At 41.2% G+C, this 20,531-nt stretch overlaps 1 protein-coding gene across 2 annotated transcripts in view; it reads left to right on the top strand.

Annotated features, from left to right (window-relative positions):
* Window positions 1–344: 344 nt before the first annotated feature.
* Window positions 345–20,531, top strand: part of PTDSS2 (phosphatidylserine synthase 2) — a 35,897-nt gene continuing 15,710 nt past the window's right edge. The window contains exons 1-5 of one of the 2 annotated variants that reach the window (XM_042882672.1): window positions 345–548; window positions 6,427–6,528; window positions 11,663–11,745; window positions 17,739–17,806; window positions 20,251–20,385. In XM_042882672.1, the coding sequence (XP_042738606.1) occupies window positions 367–548; window positions 6,427–6,528; window positions 11,663–11,745; window positions 17,739–17,806; window positions 20,251–20,385 (570 nt within the window). In that variant the 5' untranslated portion in view covers window positions 345–366. Of the gene's footprint in view, window positions 549–899; window positions 1,083–6,426; window positions 6,529–11,662; window positions 11,746–17,738; window positions 17,807–20,250; window positions 20,386–20,531 lie in introns of those variants that run through there. The other variant, XM_042882673.1, reaches the window with a different exon arrangement.

The following is a 20,531-nucleotide window of genomic DNA, read 5'->3' as shown; positions in this document are numbered from 1 at the left end:
AGCGCCCCCTGGCGTCTGCCAAAGCGAGAGCGGGAACAGAAGTGGTTAAATGGCGCTCACAGGGCTGGACGGCACGCCCTGGGGTATCCGAGGCTGCAGCGCAGCCTGGCGGGGATCGCTTGTCTCTGAGTGAGATCCACGTGAGAGCGCATAAACTTCAACCATTTCCTCTCCTTAGCGCCCGCCCCGCCTCCTCAGGCGGCGCGGTTACCCCGGCAACGGCAGACGCCCGCCCTCCCTTCCCGCCTTCCCCGGGACGCCCTCCGCGCCTGCGCACTCCCCTCCCTGCGTTGGGCCGCGCGCCGCGGCGCCCCGCCCGCCCCTCCGCTCCGCTAGCGCGGGGGTCGTTCCGCGGCCGCTGCCACCATGAGGCGCGGCGAGCGCCGCGGCCCACTCGGGCCGCTGGGTAAGGCCGCCCTGGAGGAGCAGCACCAGCAGCCCAACGGCGGTTCCCCTTCGCCCGGCTCCGAGAGAGACGGCCCCGCGCTCGGCCTCCGCCGCAGCACCGAGTCTGAGGTCTACGACGACGGCACCAACACGTTCTTCTGGTGAGTGCCGCCAGCCCCGGGACCGGCGCGCCCCGAGGGGCAGCGGAACCGCCTTTCTCCGCCGCGGGGTGAGCGCTGAGGAGCTGTGGCACACCCCGCCTGCCTGCAGCGTGCTGCCGGCGCTCGGCTGCCTGCCTCGGTCCTTTCCATCCCCGTTGTCTTCCTGTAGTCTGTAAGGTGAGCTTCACTCAAGAGCGTGGCTCGCTCTGTCCCCAGCTGGCAGCGAAGCCCCTTGCCTGCAACACGAGCCGGGGCCGTGCGCTCTGTCTGTGGCTGGAGGCTGATGCGCGGCGGGAGGAGGACGTTTGGCTCCGGCCCTGCCAATCTGAGCGACGGTGGGGCTGAGTGCGGGTGCTGAGCGAGGTATTGCTGCCAGCACGAGCTGCGAGGAGGCACTGAAATCCCGCTGGGTCGCCGGGAGATCTCCTAGGAAGCATTTGGAGCGACTGTCGTACTCTCAAGGGCACAGTTTCCCTGAGCCTCGTGTAGGCTGAGCGAATGACCAAGTGGTGCCTTCTTATAAATGGAAAATGGGTAAAACCAATGCTTTCTTACTATCTTTTTCATGTGGCTCTTGCCAGGTTTCTTGTGATGCCTTACAAGCAGCATCTGTTTGAATCCAAACTGTTTGGGTTGTATAACCTCCCCTTCTTGCACCTTTCCATGTGGGTAGCACATAGTCTGCCACTCTTGTAGGGCTGGCGATCTGAAATGCTGTCTCTGCAGCTTGTTTGTGAGGGCAAACTGAAAAAGCACAAATGTGCCATCCTTCTTTAAGGCTTCTCCTTTGCTGCTTCCTTCCAGGAGGACAGTACAGGCAAGCATGTGAGCATGTTATAGAATAGTTCCTTAGTTTCTGTACTTTCAGGTGCTTTATTGCCCAGTAGTGTTTGTTGCTTGTGCTGACATCAAGGATTGTAATTGCTTGTAAAAGTTTGAAGCTTCTTCCTTCTGTTTCTTTTGACCTGCACATGATGGTGTTGCGTGTTGGCAGGTCATTTACCAGAGGATAGGCTCAATTTTTTATTGTGTGCAACACAGATTAGAGGAGGAGGACCTGCTTGCTTCCCATGGCCCTTTCACTGCTCTTGGGCTGTTAGAGGTGGGCAGGTGGGGCAAGGGCCCTCTGTCTTTGCCCATGTAAGTTTGCCCACAAGTACCTTTTCTTTTTGAAGTTAAAGGTGAGGTTACTGGAAAAGAGGAGCTGAGGATCTTTTTGTTGGAGAATAGGAAATTTCAATGAAATAATTGATTTGTCTGCTCTACGTATTAAGTGTTGGCTGCAGCAACTTTTCTTGAAGAAGAAAACTTCCTTTCCCACTTCCAGTAGCCAGTGAAAGGAGGTCGAAGTATGGAGTTCAGTTGTCTTATGGATCTTGGGTAGGCCTTGGATGCTCGTTGTTTACCCATTTGGGATTATCTGGTTAGATCTTGGGTTCTCCTAAAATTTCTTCTTGATGCAAAAAGCACAGAAATTGTAGCTAAGGAAAAGGAAGCCTGTAGATTCCTCTGCCTGGGTGTTTCTCATTTTATTCTGCAGAAAATATGAAGAGAAATCTTTCCTGATGGCTGCAAAGGAGGATTTGTGTACATACCACCGCTTCTGGAAATACAGCATTGGTATTCAAAACAAACTATTACTCAGGCGTAGTTCTTGTCTCTAAAAAAGTGGACTTCTGTATTTGCTGAGCTGCTTTCCTGATTTTCTGCTTGCTCAGAATTTACTGAGTTCGATCATACTGTTTAAACAGAGGAGTTCTGCATGAGGCTACTGGTGTGCACCTCAGCTTTTTTCTCTCTCTTTCTCAATATTCAGGAATGCCCTGGCAGTACCCAGTTGCTAGAACATCCAGGAGGTTGTTGTGCAATCTGACCAGGTCGTGTCAGTCTGTTGGCTGCATTAAATAGTCTCTCAGTGGAGGGCAGGTGTTGCTTGAATGGCATTACCCTTTTGAAAGGAAAGCATTGCGTAGTTTTGCAATAAGCAGAAGGAAAACCTTCCTGCGGAGATATTGTGAGTGTGCATTGGGGTGGTAGAGGCTGGCTCCAGTGAGCTGCTTCAGTGCTGTGGTTTGAACTCTGCCTCATCAAAGTTGCCACATGACCTGAATCCTACAGCAGTTTACAGAACAGGTCATCAGCCCCACAAACTGCTTTTGTGCAGTTTCATCTGGCACAAGGGCACCTTCCTCCCATTCCCTCTTATAAACATTCTTCTTAAAGTGTGTGTTGAGTTTATTGTACCTTACCTGTAATGCAAAATCACGCTGTCTCAGTGGCAGTTTTAACCTAAAACATAAAGCAGATTTCAGTAGATTTAAATGTAAAAAATATTTAGCATTTTAAATAGGTCATTTGGGGAACTTTGATTAACATACTAACTCTGTACGACTGATGAATGGAGATGTTTTTTTCTCTTTTCTCATTGGAAGGAAAGTGACTCATTTGCTGAAGCACGGTTTGCTTTTTAATCCATTGTTCTGGTTTCTCTATGGAGACATGTGCTGTTACGCTTCTCTTATCGGGTGATTGTTTTAGGAGAGGCACTGATTTGTGGAAGTGGAAAACACTTACGGCAAGCAAATTCCCCTTACTGTTTTGGAGCATGACAAATATGAACAGAAATTTAATCAGCATTGTGCGCCTTTATAGGTACAATGAAGGTTTGCTTATGGTCTAAGAACAGGAACTTTTCAATTACTTCTGTGAATTTAAGCAGTTTTTAAAGCACGGGCTACAGCTTAAAAACCAACAGCTACATTTCCATTGCATTACACATGGAGATGCTCAGAGGTTGTGCGCAGTGTCACCGGGCTAAAGACATCTTTTGGTTGCTGCTGACCTTTTCATGCGGCCTTATGCAACATGAACGTTTGAGTTTTGTGTCTCTGATTTGATTGTTATCAAGATTATGACCAAGGGTTGAATTTTTGTTGAAGATTTCAAAACCTGTCTCTTTGTATCCAAGCAGGATTCTGTTATTCTTGAAGAAGTCAAAATGTTGGTCAGCTTTACATTATTATTTTTTCTTGTATTTTTGAGATGGGAATTGTTTTCACTGCCATTCATTCCTAGCGGTAGCTCTTAATGTCATCCCTTACACCCAAGAGGCCAACCATACAGGCTCTTTGGAACTTTGTTTCAATGCAGAAATGACAAAAGGATTAGGACATCAATCCTTGGCATGTTGTTCTCAATGATTGTTATTGTTTTTAAAGTAATTATTGCATCAGTTATGACTAATGAGCTTTAATGCAAAGAAATGGATAATCAGGGTGTGGTCCAATTGGCTTAAGCCAATTTTGGTTTGTGTTGGAGCTTGAGGTCAAGATGTTGTCATGATCCTTTTGGACTGGGGATCTGATCCATCTGAATCTACAAAAAGAATTGGGAGAATGAAAGCTCTGGTAATTATTTTATTGAAAAACTTACTGTTTCAAAACTGTGACAAAAAATCAATTACTATGAAAAGAGAAATCGGGGGCTTTCCCAGTGAATAAACTCAATCTTTCTTCTTTTTAAGCTGCACTAAGGGAGAAGTACAGTGACTGATGCTGCCTGTTGGACTGATACAGTTGCTCCCAGTTGGCATTTAAGTTACAATGACAAATAGTTTAATAAAAATAAAACTGGAATTATTTAAATGCTCCCAGTGTTTAAATGGAGAGAGTAAGGAGTAAGTTATTGAAAGGCAGAAAAATGCTAGCGGAGAAAAAGATACTTTATATTCCGTTTTTTTAGCAATTTGGGATTCATTGTGAATTGTCCTTGACTGTCCATGGCCTTATGTTTATTTTATATGCATCTTTTTAGGCGCTGTCTTCTGGTATTTTTGACATAAAGCCTCCCACAGCTGGATGCTGTCTGCCCTGTTTGCTGCTTACGTATAGCCCAAACTCTTGTATAACGCAAAGAGGAGATGCAGCCTGCTTAGCTCAGCTCTTGTGCATAGGCTCCAGGCTAGGAGAACATAAGCCTTTCTGCATAATTCCTGTATAATACTTACTTGCTGTGGATGTCCTCAGCTGTCTTCTCTTCTTCTTGAAGTACTATTTCAGAGTGTATGTGGAGATTTAATTCCTTTATGCAATTTGTTTACAAGAACTTCTTATGCTCTTTGTTTTTCTGGCTGCTATAGATGCTTCACATTTTATCCCGTTCTGTGGGTTTGGATTTCTTTTTTTTTTTTTTTTTTTTCCCTCAAGCTTCCAAACCGTGGAAATATAGGGTGTATATCGGTGTTTGCTATGACAGGTGGGTCTGCAAGATGTTTGGCCACCTCAAGCAGCTGCCATTGCTTTCTCACTGTGGGTGCTGTTCTGTTAGAGCTCCCAACTTGCTCTTCACTCTGGTCTCTAGATTTCATGCTACGCTGAAAATAAGTTCACATGCTTAACCATCTCAAAAGCTTGGTGCATGAAGATCTCGCTACAGCTGGAGAGGAAGACAGCTAAAATGGAAATGAGTGGATACGTAGCATCTCATATTAAGGAGAGGGGCTTGCTGAATTTCAAGTTGGTGGTTGTGGCACCAGAGCGAATCACAGGTGAAAGGAGGCTTGAGGCTCTCAAACTCTGATGCTTTGCTGGGAATGAGTGCTGTATTCTTGAGTGTATCTTCATTGCCTCTTGCTAGACAAGTCTCTAGGTGCATTTATCTAACTTGGGATGTGCTAATGGATTTTTACAACTTCCCTTCTTCCCCAACCCGTTCTGCGCTGAAGCCTTTGAGAAGACTGCACCTAGTTTTTAATCTTGGGGAGGTTACAAAATAGGAGCAGAGTCACATGACTGGTAAATGGATATTAAGTATGTGATGTCTGAATCACCTGTTATTTGGCATCCTGCAAGGCAGCTCAAGAGGAAAATGCATCTGTTGTGCAGGAAGCCTGCTGCTGTGACACCTTTGTGGATTTATTTTGATGCATCGTGTCCTTGTGACCTCTGAAAATACTCCTCCATCCTTCTCATTCCTTTTTGGAGCTAGTTTGTGTCCTTTTGATGGCAAGGGAAGATAGTGCTAAATACTGAACACCTTTTTAGCATTGGCAGAAGAGGATTTCATCTGCTTATGAGGTATTGCATGTGTTTTCCAGCGGGATTAAAAGGATGCTGTGAGAAGTGGCTGTGTTTTGGATTAGAATGAACTTCAAAATGCAGTTCAAAATAATGCTTATTTTAACTTTCATAGCAATTTTATGTAGGTCACTGTGATGGATGTTTAAAGGTAAGCCAGCAGAATTCTTAGAAATCCATAGTGATCTCAAGTTTATCTTGTACTGCACAACTTAAATACATGTTTAACTTTGTGTTTTTTGATATAAAATGGAAGTGTAATGCTAACTCATTATAATATTGAAAGAAAACTTAGCACCAGACACATGCTTGTAGGATACTGTACTGCTCATTCACTGTTGTTTTTTTTTTGTTCTCTAAGCTTGATGCTTTGTACCTGTGTTATTTCTGTGGTTTGTTCTGCGAGATGTTGTGTAGTCCTCTAAAGCAACTCTTGTCTTTCTGTTCTGATGTTAAATGGCTTGACTTCCCATGCTTCTCCTTCCAGTCCGAGTTCCTTAAGTGTTCCACTGAAATTAACAAATGTCTTCTTATTAGGAAAGGAATTTTTTACTTAAGAAAAAAGAAAGCAGCATGCTTTCATGCACAGGAACATTATTTATGCTGTAATTGTGCCTGTCAGCTGGCTGCACTCAATTCTGAACTGGTGGGGTTGTGCTGCACAATGCATTGTAACTCCTTCAGCAGTATTGAATGCTGTTGATATGTGAGCCTTGCTGGAGGTTCACTCAAAGGTGGCAGCTTGACCTTTTCTACTTTGTTGGTAGAATACTGTATCTGTTTTCTCTCTTCCTAAATTTTAGGAGAGCTCATACTCTGACTGTTCTGTTCATCCTCACCTGTGCGCTGGGATACGTAACCTTACTTGAAGAAACACCTCAAGATACAGCCTACAATACAAAGAGGTAAATATTGGAGCAAGTATTTCTGTATGGTGTCTGTTAGCAGAGGGTCTCTGTGAGCAAGTTGCCTTACATACTTGCATCTCTTGGATAAGCTTCTTGAAAATGATCTTTATTAGCATGTTTGTATGCCTCAAATCCCAAATCCTGCTTTTTTTCATTCTCTATAGTGACTCAGGATATAGTATTCTATCACAGAGATGTAGAAATTAGGGTATTTCCTGAGATAGCTGTGGTTGTTATTCTGTTGGTTACACAATGGATATAGTCAATGCTATTCACACTCACTGATATGCTGAACTGAGTGTTGGTATTTTTATGTGTGGGGGTGAGATGGAACAAGTTGGAACACAGTGGCCTGGCTGGATCTGGGAATGTTTCTGCAAGGCTTTTGTGTGAGCAAATGCCACTGTACTTCCAGTTACAACAGTGCCTGAATTTAGGGAACGAGTAGAGGCGGGACATTCTCTGGAATGGCAGTTCAACATAAAGAAGTGGAAAAGCGGAAAGAGAAGTGATGACGTGTTGTTATGGGATAAAACAGATAGAAGGTGACTCAGTGGAATATCTTATTACTGAGATTAGAGCTGCTTTAATAAAAACAAGACCAAAGAAGGTTAATCACCGGATAACCTTTCTTTCATGAAATGGAAGTTGCTTTCTCCAAGTTCATTGCAGGGAATAATATTTACAGTTGTTAAATTCAATTTAACAGTATCATATCAAGTAATAAGTAGTGAATGTTCTTTGATCACTTCTACGTCTCTGCTTGTTATACCTAGCTGTACTGCTTGCTATACCTAGCTGTAAAAATACTTGAAAATCAGCATCTGGAAATTATTTTAGATCTTGAGAATATTGTTTTATTATTTTTGAAGGATACTTCAGCTTCCGTTCAGGCTTCATCCTTATGCAGTTGTAGTCATTCTAGATACATGTTGAATTCTGAGATGGCGATTAACTTGGCCAAAGCATTGCTTTATCCAAAGTTAAAATTCAGTACAGAATTAGCATGAGGCCAGTAGCCTTTCCAGAGCTTTACGTGTGTTGCCTTGGACCTGATTTACAAGAAGGAAAAAAGCGTTGTATTGTGTTAATTTTCCATGAACTCCTTTCTGGTCTCAATGATCTCTTTTCTAAGGCCTTTGAGATGAGCGCTTTGCCAAGTTAAGCACAACTAAACATGAAAGATTGCAGCTCAACGCATGTTCCAGCTAGGGGAACAAGCTGTGTGAATTCTTTAGCAGCTGTGCTTGCTGCTCTCTTGTATTTCGTCTTTGCTGAGCAGTTTTATGTGGCATACTTGAACAAAGAGAGGCATTTCTGAGCAGGAGCAAGATGGTCACGATATGCAGAAGTATAGCTGTATTCTCCATTCCCACAGATATTTTTTTTGCCTTCATACCTTAAAATACTTTGTCTAATCATGAGAACTTTTTTGGTCTTTGTATTGAGCTGCTACGTGTTTTTGATCTAAATTGTTGGCCTGTGTGAAGCTGTGACTTTGCAAATATCCCATGGCAACTCTTGCTTACCTAATGAACAGCAGTAGTCTTACTGCCAGTGAGCAGTGTCTCTAGCTGTCATGCTTTTTTATTTCCAACTACTGCACAATGACAGTGGAGCAGTGTTTTGGTCCTTAGGTGCAAAGTCTAAGTACGTGCTTGCAGACACTTAAATCTCCTTTGTTTTCAAGCCCTTGCTGAGAGATGCCACGCTGCTGGTGATCTGCGTTAGAGACTTAGAGCAAAACATGAAATTGAAGCAAAATAAACAAATTGCAGTACTATTTCCTGTCTCAGTATTTACTGAGTAAAGCAAAATCAAGCAAGGCTCCCATCTTCTCTCTTACAAAAGTGCTTCATCTAGTCTCTTAGAGAAGCAGTTGAGGGCAGGGTGAGTGGCTGGATTCTTGCAGTGAGTCACCGGAGAAATGATGCACAAAATACACTGTACAATGTGAGCCTATGAAATAACAGGGTGTGGTATCTATAGCTGAGATTCATACTTGTGTCTGTTTATATGTGGACATTTGAGTTCCATTTTCCTTCCTGCAGTGTGGTAGGGCAATTAAAGGAAGAATTTTTTATATTTTGTATGATAGGGCATATAGAAGTGTTTACATATAAACCTAATCAAAGTTCACATATAAAGATATCTATATGATCATGTGATATGTGTGATCAGACTGTTATAGAGTTGAACATTTACTTCATCAGCCAAAAAGAAGTTGCATCGGATAACCTGTTTGATAGATGAGATTTTATTAACCCTTCCTGCAGCACTGAGAGTGGCCTTGAAGTAGCCATCTGGCAAATGTCAGCTTCCCAGAAGAGTTAACAGGACTGTTCTCCAGCTCTGAGGATAGCTAAATCAATACTCGGCATGGTGTATCATGGCTGTGGAAGAAACCCACGTCTCTTGGGTGCATTAAATGCTGAGCAAGAGATCCTTTTTTTGGGGGGGAGGGGAGGAAGTAAGTATATTCAGGTTTAATAAATCCTATGTGCACTGAGACTTCATATTGAATTTCATGCTGGATGTTCAGTCTCTTCCAGGATGCCTCTCTGTAGTAGTTTTTGGCAATAGCTGATCTCTGTTCAGCCACACGAATAACTCTAGGTGCACGTGTGTTTGTAAGTTGATGATATTCAATTCCTGTTGCTGAACACCTACAAAGAAAACAAGGTAACAAAGAGGCTAGGCATCTATCTGCTGCGCTGCCAGTTCTTCAGCTCTTTATAGCAGTGTGGGCCTTGTACCAGTTCTGCTCATGTAAATACAGCCAGGGAGAGCGCAGGGAGTGGGAGCTGTCTGGTTGAAAGCCTAGAACAAGGGATGATGCACAAATCCTTGTAGAAAGGCTTGATTGTCTTGTGTCTCTGAATCAACTCTTTTAAATTAACAGAAACAATACCGTTTGTACTAACGAAACCGTTGCCGTATTCTCTCTTTTTCTTGTTTAAGTGCTAATTTTTGTTTAAGTGTTTAAGTGTTAATTTTTGTCAGCGCTACTACTTAGTGTCTTCCTGATCTGCTGCTCAAAGAAATACATAAGCTGTATCCCTCCAGGCTACCTACACAGGTAGTCTGAGGCAAACCCTGTACCCATCTCAAATCCTAGAGAAGTTCTTACATCAAACCATGCTGAACCAGCTGGCCAAACTGCTGCTTACGTTTTGAAGTTTCTTGGAGAGGCAGTATGTTGATATGAGGAGAGGAAATTTAGTCACTGGAGGAGGAAGGATAACAGAGCTGGCATGGTTATTACACAGATCTGACATTTTCTTCCAGATTTCCAAAGGTGAACTTGAAGTTAGAAAATATGTTTCTGAAATGACGGTTGATTTCAGCACTGCTGCTGTGTCTGCTGTTTGACTGGAGGTGGATTTTAGAGAAATGAGCAGAGCTGTGAGTTCTTGTGGTGATTTGCATCCAGGTCAGATCTAGCTTTGGGAAAAACTGTCTCACAAGAACTTAAAATGCTGATCTTGGACACTTTGGTTCATGACTGAGCTTTGTAGTGAGCAAAGCGGCATGTATTGTTTTGTGATGCAGAATGCAATCTCTTTAAGTGTACGCGTAGATTTGTAGTCCTATGATTTCCAAATACACAGGAGTGAATCAAAATGCAGGCTATCCTTGTTATCTGAGAATAGCTGAAAAGATTTCTTTGTCTGATTCATCTTGGAAAAGCATGATGAAACTCTCTCTTTGCTGTTTAATTCAGTCGCTAATTCTGTTGTATTTCCCAGTCTCATAAGGCAAGCAGAGCAGCAGTTACGTCTGTTAAGTACAAGCCATTTTTATTTTCAGGAAGCACAGCCTTTTTATACTCAGAGGCAGGTGTCACAAAGCAGTTTTTGTAAATGATTGTGTCTTCTATTTTGAAAGGAGTTCTTGAAATGTTTAAAGCATGAATAGGCTATGTAACAAATTTTGCCAATAAATAAAAATAGGTATTTTCTCTTGTGCATGCGTAGAGTCGCAGCATTAACTGCAAACATGGCCGTCACTTATCCTGCAGTATATTGAGATATTTCTCAATTACATATTTTTTTCTGACCACACTTAATCAGGTAATGTGGGAAACATAACTCTATTAGTTGAAGTTTTTTTGGGGAAAAAAAGGTATTTTGGAATTGTGTTATTACCATTTAATCCATTAAGAGTGGTAAAAGGAAAAGGTTCTTCACCAGGGAGTGGTCAGGTCTGGAACAGGCGCCCCAAGGGTGGTGGTCAGGGTCCCAAGTGTTGGAGCTCAGAGAGTTCTCAGACATGGGACGGGCATTTGGGGTACTCCTGTGTGGAGCCAGAGTTTGTACTTCATACCTGGGGATCCATTCCAACTTTATATATGTGATTCTGTGTATTCAGACATCAGTACTTGCATTTGTTTATCTTCCTTTTACATGCAAAGCAATACGTTATTTAAAAATGCACTGCATACAGTTAGCAGAATTTAAATCCTTAGATGTTGCTTAAGCGATCTATTTATTTATTTTTTTAATCAGTAGGGATCTCTTCTTGGCGCCATGGGGCTACTTTAAGGTTCCAGTTCCACCACAGCTTAAACTGACAGCTTAGCCTCAAATGCTGCCAGCAGGACTGTGGCAATCCTCCCTAGATCTTATATTGCTGATGGTGGCAGAAAACAGTGTGTACTGGGCTTTAGGGTTTAGGGATAAGTTCATGGATCTTGGGTACACATGGTAAATGGCCTGGTGACATTTTATTGCTGGGTGAGTTTTCAGTGAGATAGGGCTCCTGGATTGGCTGGCAGGATGGTAGTATGCAGATGAAAGCATGCAATCAGCAGAGAGAAAGGGAGAAGGAAGGATGAGTGGGCTTTCAGATTTGAGGCTGTCAGTTGTGAAACCACAGTTGAAATGTAGGGACTTGTTCCTATTTCTTTATTTATACCTGTTGCTTGTAGGCATTTGGTCTTGATGATCTTCATGTGTCCTTTCCAACTGAACTATATTTTCCTGAAACATAATCCCCAAGAAGGATTGATTTATAACTGACAAGTGTATTACTTAGGAAACAAAGACAAGACGGTTTGACATCGAAGAACATTATTTACATCTGTTAGTAAGATGCTGCAATATAAACTGTTTGTTTTTTTTACTTGCAGAGGTATTGTTGCCAGTATTTTGGTTTTCCTGTGTTTCGGAGTTACACAGGCTAAAGATGGACCATTTTCAAGACCTCATCCAGGTAATTTAAGCCACTTAAATTACTCAGATATTTCTGTTATGTTCTGCTTAATGTAAATATTTGTGTTACGTGTAGAGGAGGTAAGTCATAATTTAAATCATATAGGTTCAGTAACACTCCACAGTTACCATGTAGCTTCCCGGCTTCCACCCAGCCTCTTACAGTGCTGAGGTATTATTCCAAGCAGCATGATGATTCTTTGGTTCACTGTCCACAGTAATTATACTTCTGAAGTTTTCCAGTAAGACTGTAAGTCCTGAAATGTTTGAAACCTTAACAGGACACCTCTCTCTGCTTCCCTGTCATAGCTTTCAGTTTGAGAACATCTGAGTGGTTTTCTCTGGAACAAAAGGCACTTTTTATTCCCTAGAATTGAACAAGTGAGTTACTGAAAGTCCAGAGGCTGGAGATGTGTACGGCAGATTGCTCTGATGCATGATGGTGGTATACAAAGGTGGTAGACAGCAGTTATTCTCTTTATCTTTCAGCAAAATCAAATTGTTCATGTATTTCATCGCTTTATGTTCCAAGTTTATTGATGCAGTAGAGGGCATGAAGTTTGTTGCAGCCCCCTGGGACGTGGTGTCAGCTCTCAGGTTATCTAGAGCTGTGGAGGATGTCTTGGGAAGTACCCATGGGGCAGTCAAGTCTCTGACCTTAGCTTTGTATGCTGTCCCTAAAGAAAGATCTCAGTTCAAAGGAACTGGCAGCTCTGGCTGCTGGTGTGCACAGCTTCCATTTATAGGACAGAAGGAAGCATTTGAGTCACAGTCAGGTCACTACAATCACATACAGCAACACTGGATCTATTACATGAACTCTCGGAGCTGGGTTTCATAGTAGCTAGGTTATTTCAGGTGATTTTGGAGGCCTGTTATTTGGTATGTCTGTACCTGTTTATGATTAGCTCAGAAGTGTTTTATACTTTGGATTTTGTGTCTGTATTGCTTTCTGATTTAAATAGCTTTTCATGGTGTTTATCCACTTGATTTATATGTACCTAGTTCATCCCATCTTACCACTGATGTTGCTAAAGCAAACAGGTTTTGCCTTCACTCTTCCCCTTAGCATAAGCTGGTTTACCCCATAACATTTAGTAATCCTCTGTGTGTGTGTTTTGAGTTTTCTTTTTTGAAAGTAGCTATCCAGACCTGTGTATGATACCGCAAGTATGACAGAACTTGAGTTTTTTGTGACAGTTTTAATGTTTCCCAGTATCTATCTGGTAGTACATTGATGGCAGTCTTTGTATTTTATATATTTATATTATTTGTGCTTTCTTTGTGGTTGTATTACAGCAGCAGCTCAGTGTCTGACATAATATCAAATCCTTCAATTTTTCTGACTGATAAGCTGACATACATGAAAACTTGCTGGTTCCTAAATGTGAAGCTGTATTCTGAGCTCTTCTTATACTCCAGTCCTTTGAGGTCATCTACTTCGAGGTCATCTGATTTTCTCCTTGCTGTCCCTGCCTTCCCTGCTGCTGCCATTTATGCGCTCAGTGTTGTTAATCTTCTTTCTACTCAAGTCATTAAGGAAACTGATCTTAGCCACTGTGTGTTATCCTTGTAGACTGGCTTTTTTTTCCCCTTCTTTTCAGTATTATTGGCTATTTCAGTTTCAGCCATTCGCTCATTCTGCTTTGCCTTTTTTCTACTGATGCCCATTTTCTCTAGCTAATAATTTGCCATATGGACCCATACCAGTTGTCTTAATGTAATTCAGAAACGTAGGGCCATCATGCAAAGAAATGGATGTGAGAGTCTTAGAGAAGACTGATTTCTTTTTCTAATGTGGCTTTTCTGCTTTTTATTCCATTTTCTTTGTGTAAATTATTAGCTTCATTTGTTTCACAGAGCGCAGCCTCTTGCACGCTCAGCAAGAGGCAAACAGCATCGAAGCCATCTAGCAAAAGATGAGTATGCTCTTTTCCCTAAGGAAAAATATGTCACAGGGGACAGATCTTAGATTCTGCCTGCGGATCCATTTGTTGGTGGGTGAACACCTAAGCTTGGAGAGTGTCATGTGCTTCATGCTAAAATTAATCATGGATATAGGTCATTGGTATGCAAATAGAAGATTTTCTTGATTCTTGTTGTCAGCTCTGCTTCCAGAGCCTTGAGCGTGCAAACAATGTAGTGTTCCAAAAGGCCAGCAGTGCTTTATTGTCTTCGTCAAGATAACATGCCCACGTATTTTAATAAAATTTTCCTTGACAGTTATTGATGCCCCTGCTAAAAACAAACAAACAAACAAAAAAAAACCAAATACATTTTAATATTCCCAACCTTTGCTTGCATTTATTTTGATGCAATATGCTGTTATTGACAACATAAGCAGTTTGGTGTAATAAATTGTGATATTCTTCACTAGGCCATAGCCTATTGGGCTGAAGCAGCCAAAGATGAGCAGTCAAAAATTGGATCTCTCCTGTACCTGTCCCAGGGCAGAAAGCATGGGCTAAGCACAGGCTGCTTGTGAAACCAGCAGAGCAGCTGGTTGCTTTGTAATTCTGTGAAGAAGTCCTTCCACTAGGAAATAGTACATGATCTGCTCCTTTCTGTCATCTCCTATAACAGTTCAAGAATCTGTGTGATTGCTCCTGTTTGTACATAAATTTATTAGACTCTTGGGCTATTGATACTTACTGCTTTTTCACTGACTAGATGAAATAAATTACTGTGTGTATTGGAAGCTGGACCTGACTCATTTTTCTATCTTAACATAACCAGTTATTGTTTTGAGGTATTGCATTTAGAAATGAAATACTGCATAGGCTGAGCTGAGCCTGCTCTGAGGCTCGCCTTCCCCCTGCTGCACCCCCAGTTCTCCTACCTCCTCCTCATCACACTGCTGCTCTCAGGTTTATGGGTCGTGCTTCTGAACTTGAGCTTGCTATGGAAAACCTGGTATGAAGTAACTTGAGCAAGCATGTGGCTGGACCAGGCTCATGTGGCTTCTCAGAACAGACAATTCTCCCTGCTCATGTTCCATGCAACTTCGGATTAGCACTTACGAAGTGTTTCTACCCACTAGATGGCTGTAAATGCCTTGCTTAAGCAAAATACTTTAGAATTTATGGTTTTTTTTTTAATCCTTAGCCTTTCAGGTTGCATGGGTCAAATGTAAACCTATATTATAGGAGTAAATGGCTGGTTTTGCACTCAGCCAGGCAGCCTGATGTTCATCTTCTGTTGCCAAGTCCTCCCCAGGACAAGAACTGTTTGAGCATAGTAATCACTGAGCTCTCAGGCATGTACGTGATTAGTTGAGGCCTATTAAATCGGGCAGATAGCCCTAATTTGAGGGAGGTTCATAGTGACGAGTATGGACTTAAGGAGAACAAGTAATAAGGGTATGCCAAAAATAACCTTATAGCTAGAGCTATACTCATTCAGGAAGAGAGAGAACACTGTTTGTACTGCTTTGAAAACATCTTGTTTCTGTTGTGCAGATATAAAGTAGTCTTCAAAACCACTTGGGTACTTAGATCTGCTGGGGAGAAAGCACACTAAATTGCAACTGGATCTTAATTTTTTATTAAGCATTTTGCTTTAGTAAATGTTGCTGAGTGTATTCAGCAGCTGCAGGTCATTTGTTTCCATAACTTTAGGTATATAGGAGCAGTTGTTTCAGACTTCAGTTTTTAATCCATCTGAACTGCATGTACATATGTTTCAGAACTAGTCTGCCACTTTTCTGTCTGTAAGTAGTGTAAAATCTGTCATACAAGGCTTTGGTTAGGAAAAAACTCTGCATTAAGGCTGCCCGTGTGGAGATGTTGTATAAAGGAAATGAGTCTGGTTGGAGAAGTGGAAATGAGAGGTTGGTTATTTCTTCTGACTTGAACACAGTGTTAACCATTCAAGGTACGCAATCAGATCATTATAAGAGGGGGGTGGAGAATGTTATCAAACACAATATGACTGTTTTTTCTTTTTTTTTCTTTCTTTTTTTTTTTTTTTTTTTAAGTCCTACAGCTTTGCTTGCAAAGACCTTAAGTACTTTTGAGCAGTACAGTGGTGCCTGTGAAGTTTCTCTCTTCCCAATGCATCTTTGACCAATGGAGATTTCTTTATTGGTTCTTTTAGCTTACTGACACCTAAGAAAACACTTCATTCTACTCTGTAATTAAAATGACAGTTATCTTTGCTAATTATAGTAAAACTCCTAAAAGTTTAGAGATTCCTGTTAAATCAATTGTGGAGTGCAGAACTTCCTGATATTTGGGCACACTTGGATTTTTTTTCTCTGAAGGTGTGAAGTGTGCTATTTTATTAAATTCAGCAGTCTTACTGAAGAAAAGCAACCTTCTCACACTTCTTACACTTTAATCTGTTTTAATGATTCTGTCATTGGCAGGCTGTCAGATAAGAGGTTTCTTTTTTAAAAAAATATGGATTTTTTTTATTATTTTTTGTGGACTGAGGTTGAAGGGGCAAGGATGACACATTTTCATTTGGGGGCAAATGAGCATATACGAGAAGCTCTGCAAAACCATGGCTAGATGACTTTGGGTTTCGAGCTGATAAATAATATGTTTGCAAGTCAGGAGTTAATTTTAAGTTCTTGCATTCTTTGTGTCACGGTTCTGACTATAGAGCATTGGCATACTGAAATTCCCTTGAAATTAGTAGGTAATTACCCAGAACCTTAAGGTTCTTGGCTTTTTTTTTTTCCATCTTTTTCATTTCATGGCAAACCATAAACATGGAGGTAGAATAACTTGCTGCTTCTACTAAAGCATACGAATATCTTGGCTCTTCTTTGCCCCAGCCCAAATCTAACCATAGCCTAGGTGTTGCCATGGAAGGAGAGCTCTGTTCTATAAGTGTAAACAGGAAACACCTGAAGGAATGTCTATTAAAATAATTCCAAAGTGATTAGTACGTGCTGTTACTGTGAGATTTAAATAACCACTTGGAATGACATGAGTTTTGATTTTTGGATGTGGTTTGGAGAAAATGCTGAGAGCTCTGTGTGTGTACACGCTGGCTCTGTGTTAACCTGCTTCCTTCCTTGGAGGAACAGAGAAACATAACTGTATGGAATGGAGGGTAAACCAGTCTCTGGATGGAGTAGGAGGAATTATAGGCATGAATGCAGCCCATGCTCTACAAAACTCTTGTCCTAGACAGTTTGAGGGCTTATTGCCAGAGGACCGAGTCTGACCAAAGAATTGATCTGATATGAATAGAGCTAAAGATACATGAATACTTTGTGTACCGCTTAGATTCAGGCGTTGCTTCAGTCTGAAATAACACATTGCAAGATGGTGAGAAATGACTGTGGGTTCTGAAACACTTGAGTCTTGCCTGATGTTTCTCATACGAGGACTGTCAGATGATCTCATAAGTCTTGCATCTAGCACCTGGGAAACCTTCTATGTTTTTTCTGAATAGAATTCATAGTATAGGTGGAAATGTATTTGGTATTTTTATGCTTCTTGCCCCTCAAAGAAAGGAACGTTATCTTCAGGGTAGACGTGCATACCAAAGGAAAAGCAGAGATCCTCCTGCTGGTGTTAGTTCTGTCCTGTTTAGCAACACATAGGTGAAAGTTTACAAAGCTGTCTAGCCGTGACAGAGCTGGGAAAACCAAAGTTGGGCAGATCAGGTTATGTGACATTGTGGAGAAAGAAATAAGATTTGTTCTAGAAAGACACAATTCTTTTCCATTGTAAGTGGCCAGTGTAATTCCTTCTAACTCTTAAATATTTAGTTCATTGGGTTGAAGTATTTTCATGGATCCTGATTGTTGCTTGAGCAATTCTGGCAGATTTACATAGCAGCTTGTGTGGTAGTTAAAAAAGCCTTTCTGGCTGTATTTTTTAGGAAGGATGGTAAGTATTTCACTTTGAATACTGCGTTTTACAGTTTCTTGATGACAGCATCTCATCTTGAAATGTTTTGTTAAGTTACAGCAGATGCGTAATTGACTGCTGTTCTGCTTGAAGCCTCTGTTAACGTCCTTTTTGTCTGTTCCTGTAGCTTACTGGAGGTTTTGGCTGTGTGTCAGCGTTGTATATGAGCTCTTCCTCATCTTCATACTCTTCCAGGTGAGTAACTTAAGCTGATGTTGAGTAACTAGACTACCAACACAGGTATGAAATCCTTTGTGCTATTTCTTATAGGATTCTCACCTACTGCAGGAGCTCTTCATTTTTTGTGATATCAAATCACTGCCTTACTTAACGAGACTTCTGGATTGAGAAAAATTTATAGTATTACCAAGATATTTCACCCTATTGTCTGTCTTAACTTCCAGTTAACCTCAGCCCAGGTTAGACACCATAGTGAAGCAATTTTACATGAATTGATAATGTCAAGTTTAAGTGCTGGGGAAGAGCTCTGGATTTTGAAGGAGGCTCCTCATCTATGCAATGCAATTATTGTACTCATCTCCTCAGGCAACAGCATGACCTGAAACCAAAAGCAAATGGAGATATTTAACAGTGAGAGTTAAACACTCTGTTCTGTCAGACTTGGGCTTCTTTTTAGGGGTAGGTAGATGAGTCCCCTGTGGTTCTTCAAATTGTACCTTCTCACTGACATCCTAGTTGCATCTGGTACTCTGTATTTCAAAAGGGTGGCGTAAGTAACCATTGCAGACTCATCAGGTAGCATTAAAATTATCATTTTAGGTTGAATAGTTGAGGAACCGTTAAAAGTAAAATTGAAAAATGTTTTATCTCTAGATACCAAATGAGATTGAAGGAGCAGGACTAGAATTCAGAAGTGTCAGGATTTGTGTTGTCTTTCTTCCTGTTGGAGCAGGACATTTCCTTTGCAAACAAGTTTTTAGTGCTGATCAAACCCTTTCCAGCTAATCAGAGATTTCCTTTGGCTCCAGCGTTTCTTGTTCTTCTTGACCTTTTTGGAGGTTCCCAGTAGTCAGTGCCAAGTTCTCTTAAGAGTAGATAACTTTTTTCTTTGCCTGGCTTATTGTTTCAGTGGTCAGCTGGAAAGTGTCTGCAGTCATTCAATAAAGAACAAGATGTTTTTTCTGTCCTGTTGATGTAACTTGGGGGTTCAGTGTTAACCCTTGTGCAGGACCCTAATATCTCACTAGGGTTTCTTTCAGGCTGCCTGTCCTGCTTGGAGGGAGTGGAGTTCTGACCCGTTCACAGGCATGAACAGGTCTGTCTTGCCTTTTTTTGTTGTTATTCCTCACTGCTGAGGAATATTCAGTCAGTTCCACTTTTATTCTTATATTCTTCCTGTTTCATGTCACCCTCGTTTTGTTTTTTTTTTTCCAGGCATGCTTGTGAACAGTACTCATGACTGGCTGCTGGTCCTTTGTAGTTTTGAATTCTCATAGAAAAGCCTGGAATTGCTTTGCTTTTCCCCCAGTGGCATGTTGTATTGCCAACCATTGAGTTGTTAAGGACACTCACTAGTTGTTGCATAGTTCCTCACTGAAAATACACTGTTAGTTACTTTGCACAGGTTTAAATAAGGTTGAAATTATGCTGAGTCTGTAAGTGATTAAGTGTCTCTGAAAGCAAACAAACTCATTCGTTGTAACTTGTCTTGTAGTTAATCTGACCAAAGTAGGTTTATTCTGAAACTTTATTATTATTTCTTATAAGTAATTCTGACATTGTTCATTTTTTCATGACTGCTAACTAATCTCTGTCTGTTATTGATGTTGCATTGCTTCAGCTATAAAACACTGATCACAATGGAGGTTGGTTTCATTGTGAAATGCTTTTTCAGCAAATGCGTGTGTGAGTGACCAGTAAATTAGCTCAAGTCTTGGTCACCTTCTGTAACTAATATTTGGGTATTTTTTCCCCTTGCTGTTTATCACCTGTGCTGCCAGTGAGATGTTATTAAAAATGTGTTTATTCAACAGGCTGTAATGATTATTTTTTTTCAGCCGCAAAATGCAGTGCCATTCTCAGCTTTCTGTAGCTGAAGTGAGCTGAGCACAGATGCGAGACAAATCCTGCTAACAGTGCATGTAGTCTGTGTGCTCAATCTGCTGATGTTTGCACGTGGTGTGTTTTGTTAAAGCTGCATGCTGCTGGATCTTTCTCATTCTACGAAACCAGAACATCACAAATGCAGGAGTTAGCAGCCGTTACATGTGAATGTTTCCTCATTTGCTTATTGGCAGCTTATTGTTTACCTTCACCAATGGAAGAAATGCAGAAGTGTCAGTGAGAAGGATGAACTGTAGGTCAGTTCAAGCACTAAGCTTTTGGGAGAGAGGAGGCATAGGGGAATAGCATGGAAAACGGAATTAAATAATACAGATTTTTCATCTTTCAGAAATGTGAAGTTCATTCTGTTATTTTGTCTCTAATGTTTGGCATTGGAAGATTGGAAACTTAAATGTGTATAATGCTTTGAGATCTGTATGTATTTTAAGAATTGCTTTGCAACATGTCTAAAAAAAAAAAAAAAGGCCATTTGAAAATAGGCTGATATGAATTGTATCCTTCCGTACATCAGTACATACTAAAGGGTAAACATGCTTTTTGTGCTCCTTTTGCAGACTGTACAAGATGGCAGACAGTTTATGAAGTACATTGATCCACACTTAGGTGTTCCTTTGCCAGAAAGAGACTATGGTGGCAACTGCCTTATTTATGATCCTGGCAACGAAAGTGATCCATTTCACAACATCTGGGTAAGAAACAAGTATTTGATAGCGAGTCTGAGCTTTTTTTATTTTTGGGGTAAAACGTTGTTTAACTGAACACTTGAAAGTCACGAGTCTTTTTGAGTGCTGAATCAGAAAACAGGTCATGACTGACTAACTTCCTTCTTGGCCTT

Source organism: Lagopus leucura, unplaced genomic scaffold (genome assembly GCF_019238085.1).
Source record: "Lagopus leucura isolate 7727_CA_CO unplaced genomic scaffold, USGS_WTPT01 Super-Scaffold_100035, whole genome shotgun sequence".
In the NCBI taxonomy this organism is placed as follows: Eukaryota; Metazoa; Chordata; class Aves; order Galliformes; family Phasianidae; genus Lagopus; species Lagopus leucura.
Note: the sequence above shows the minus strand (reverse complement) of the source record. Positions and strands in the feature narration are given on the sequence as shown.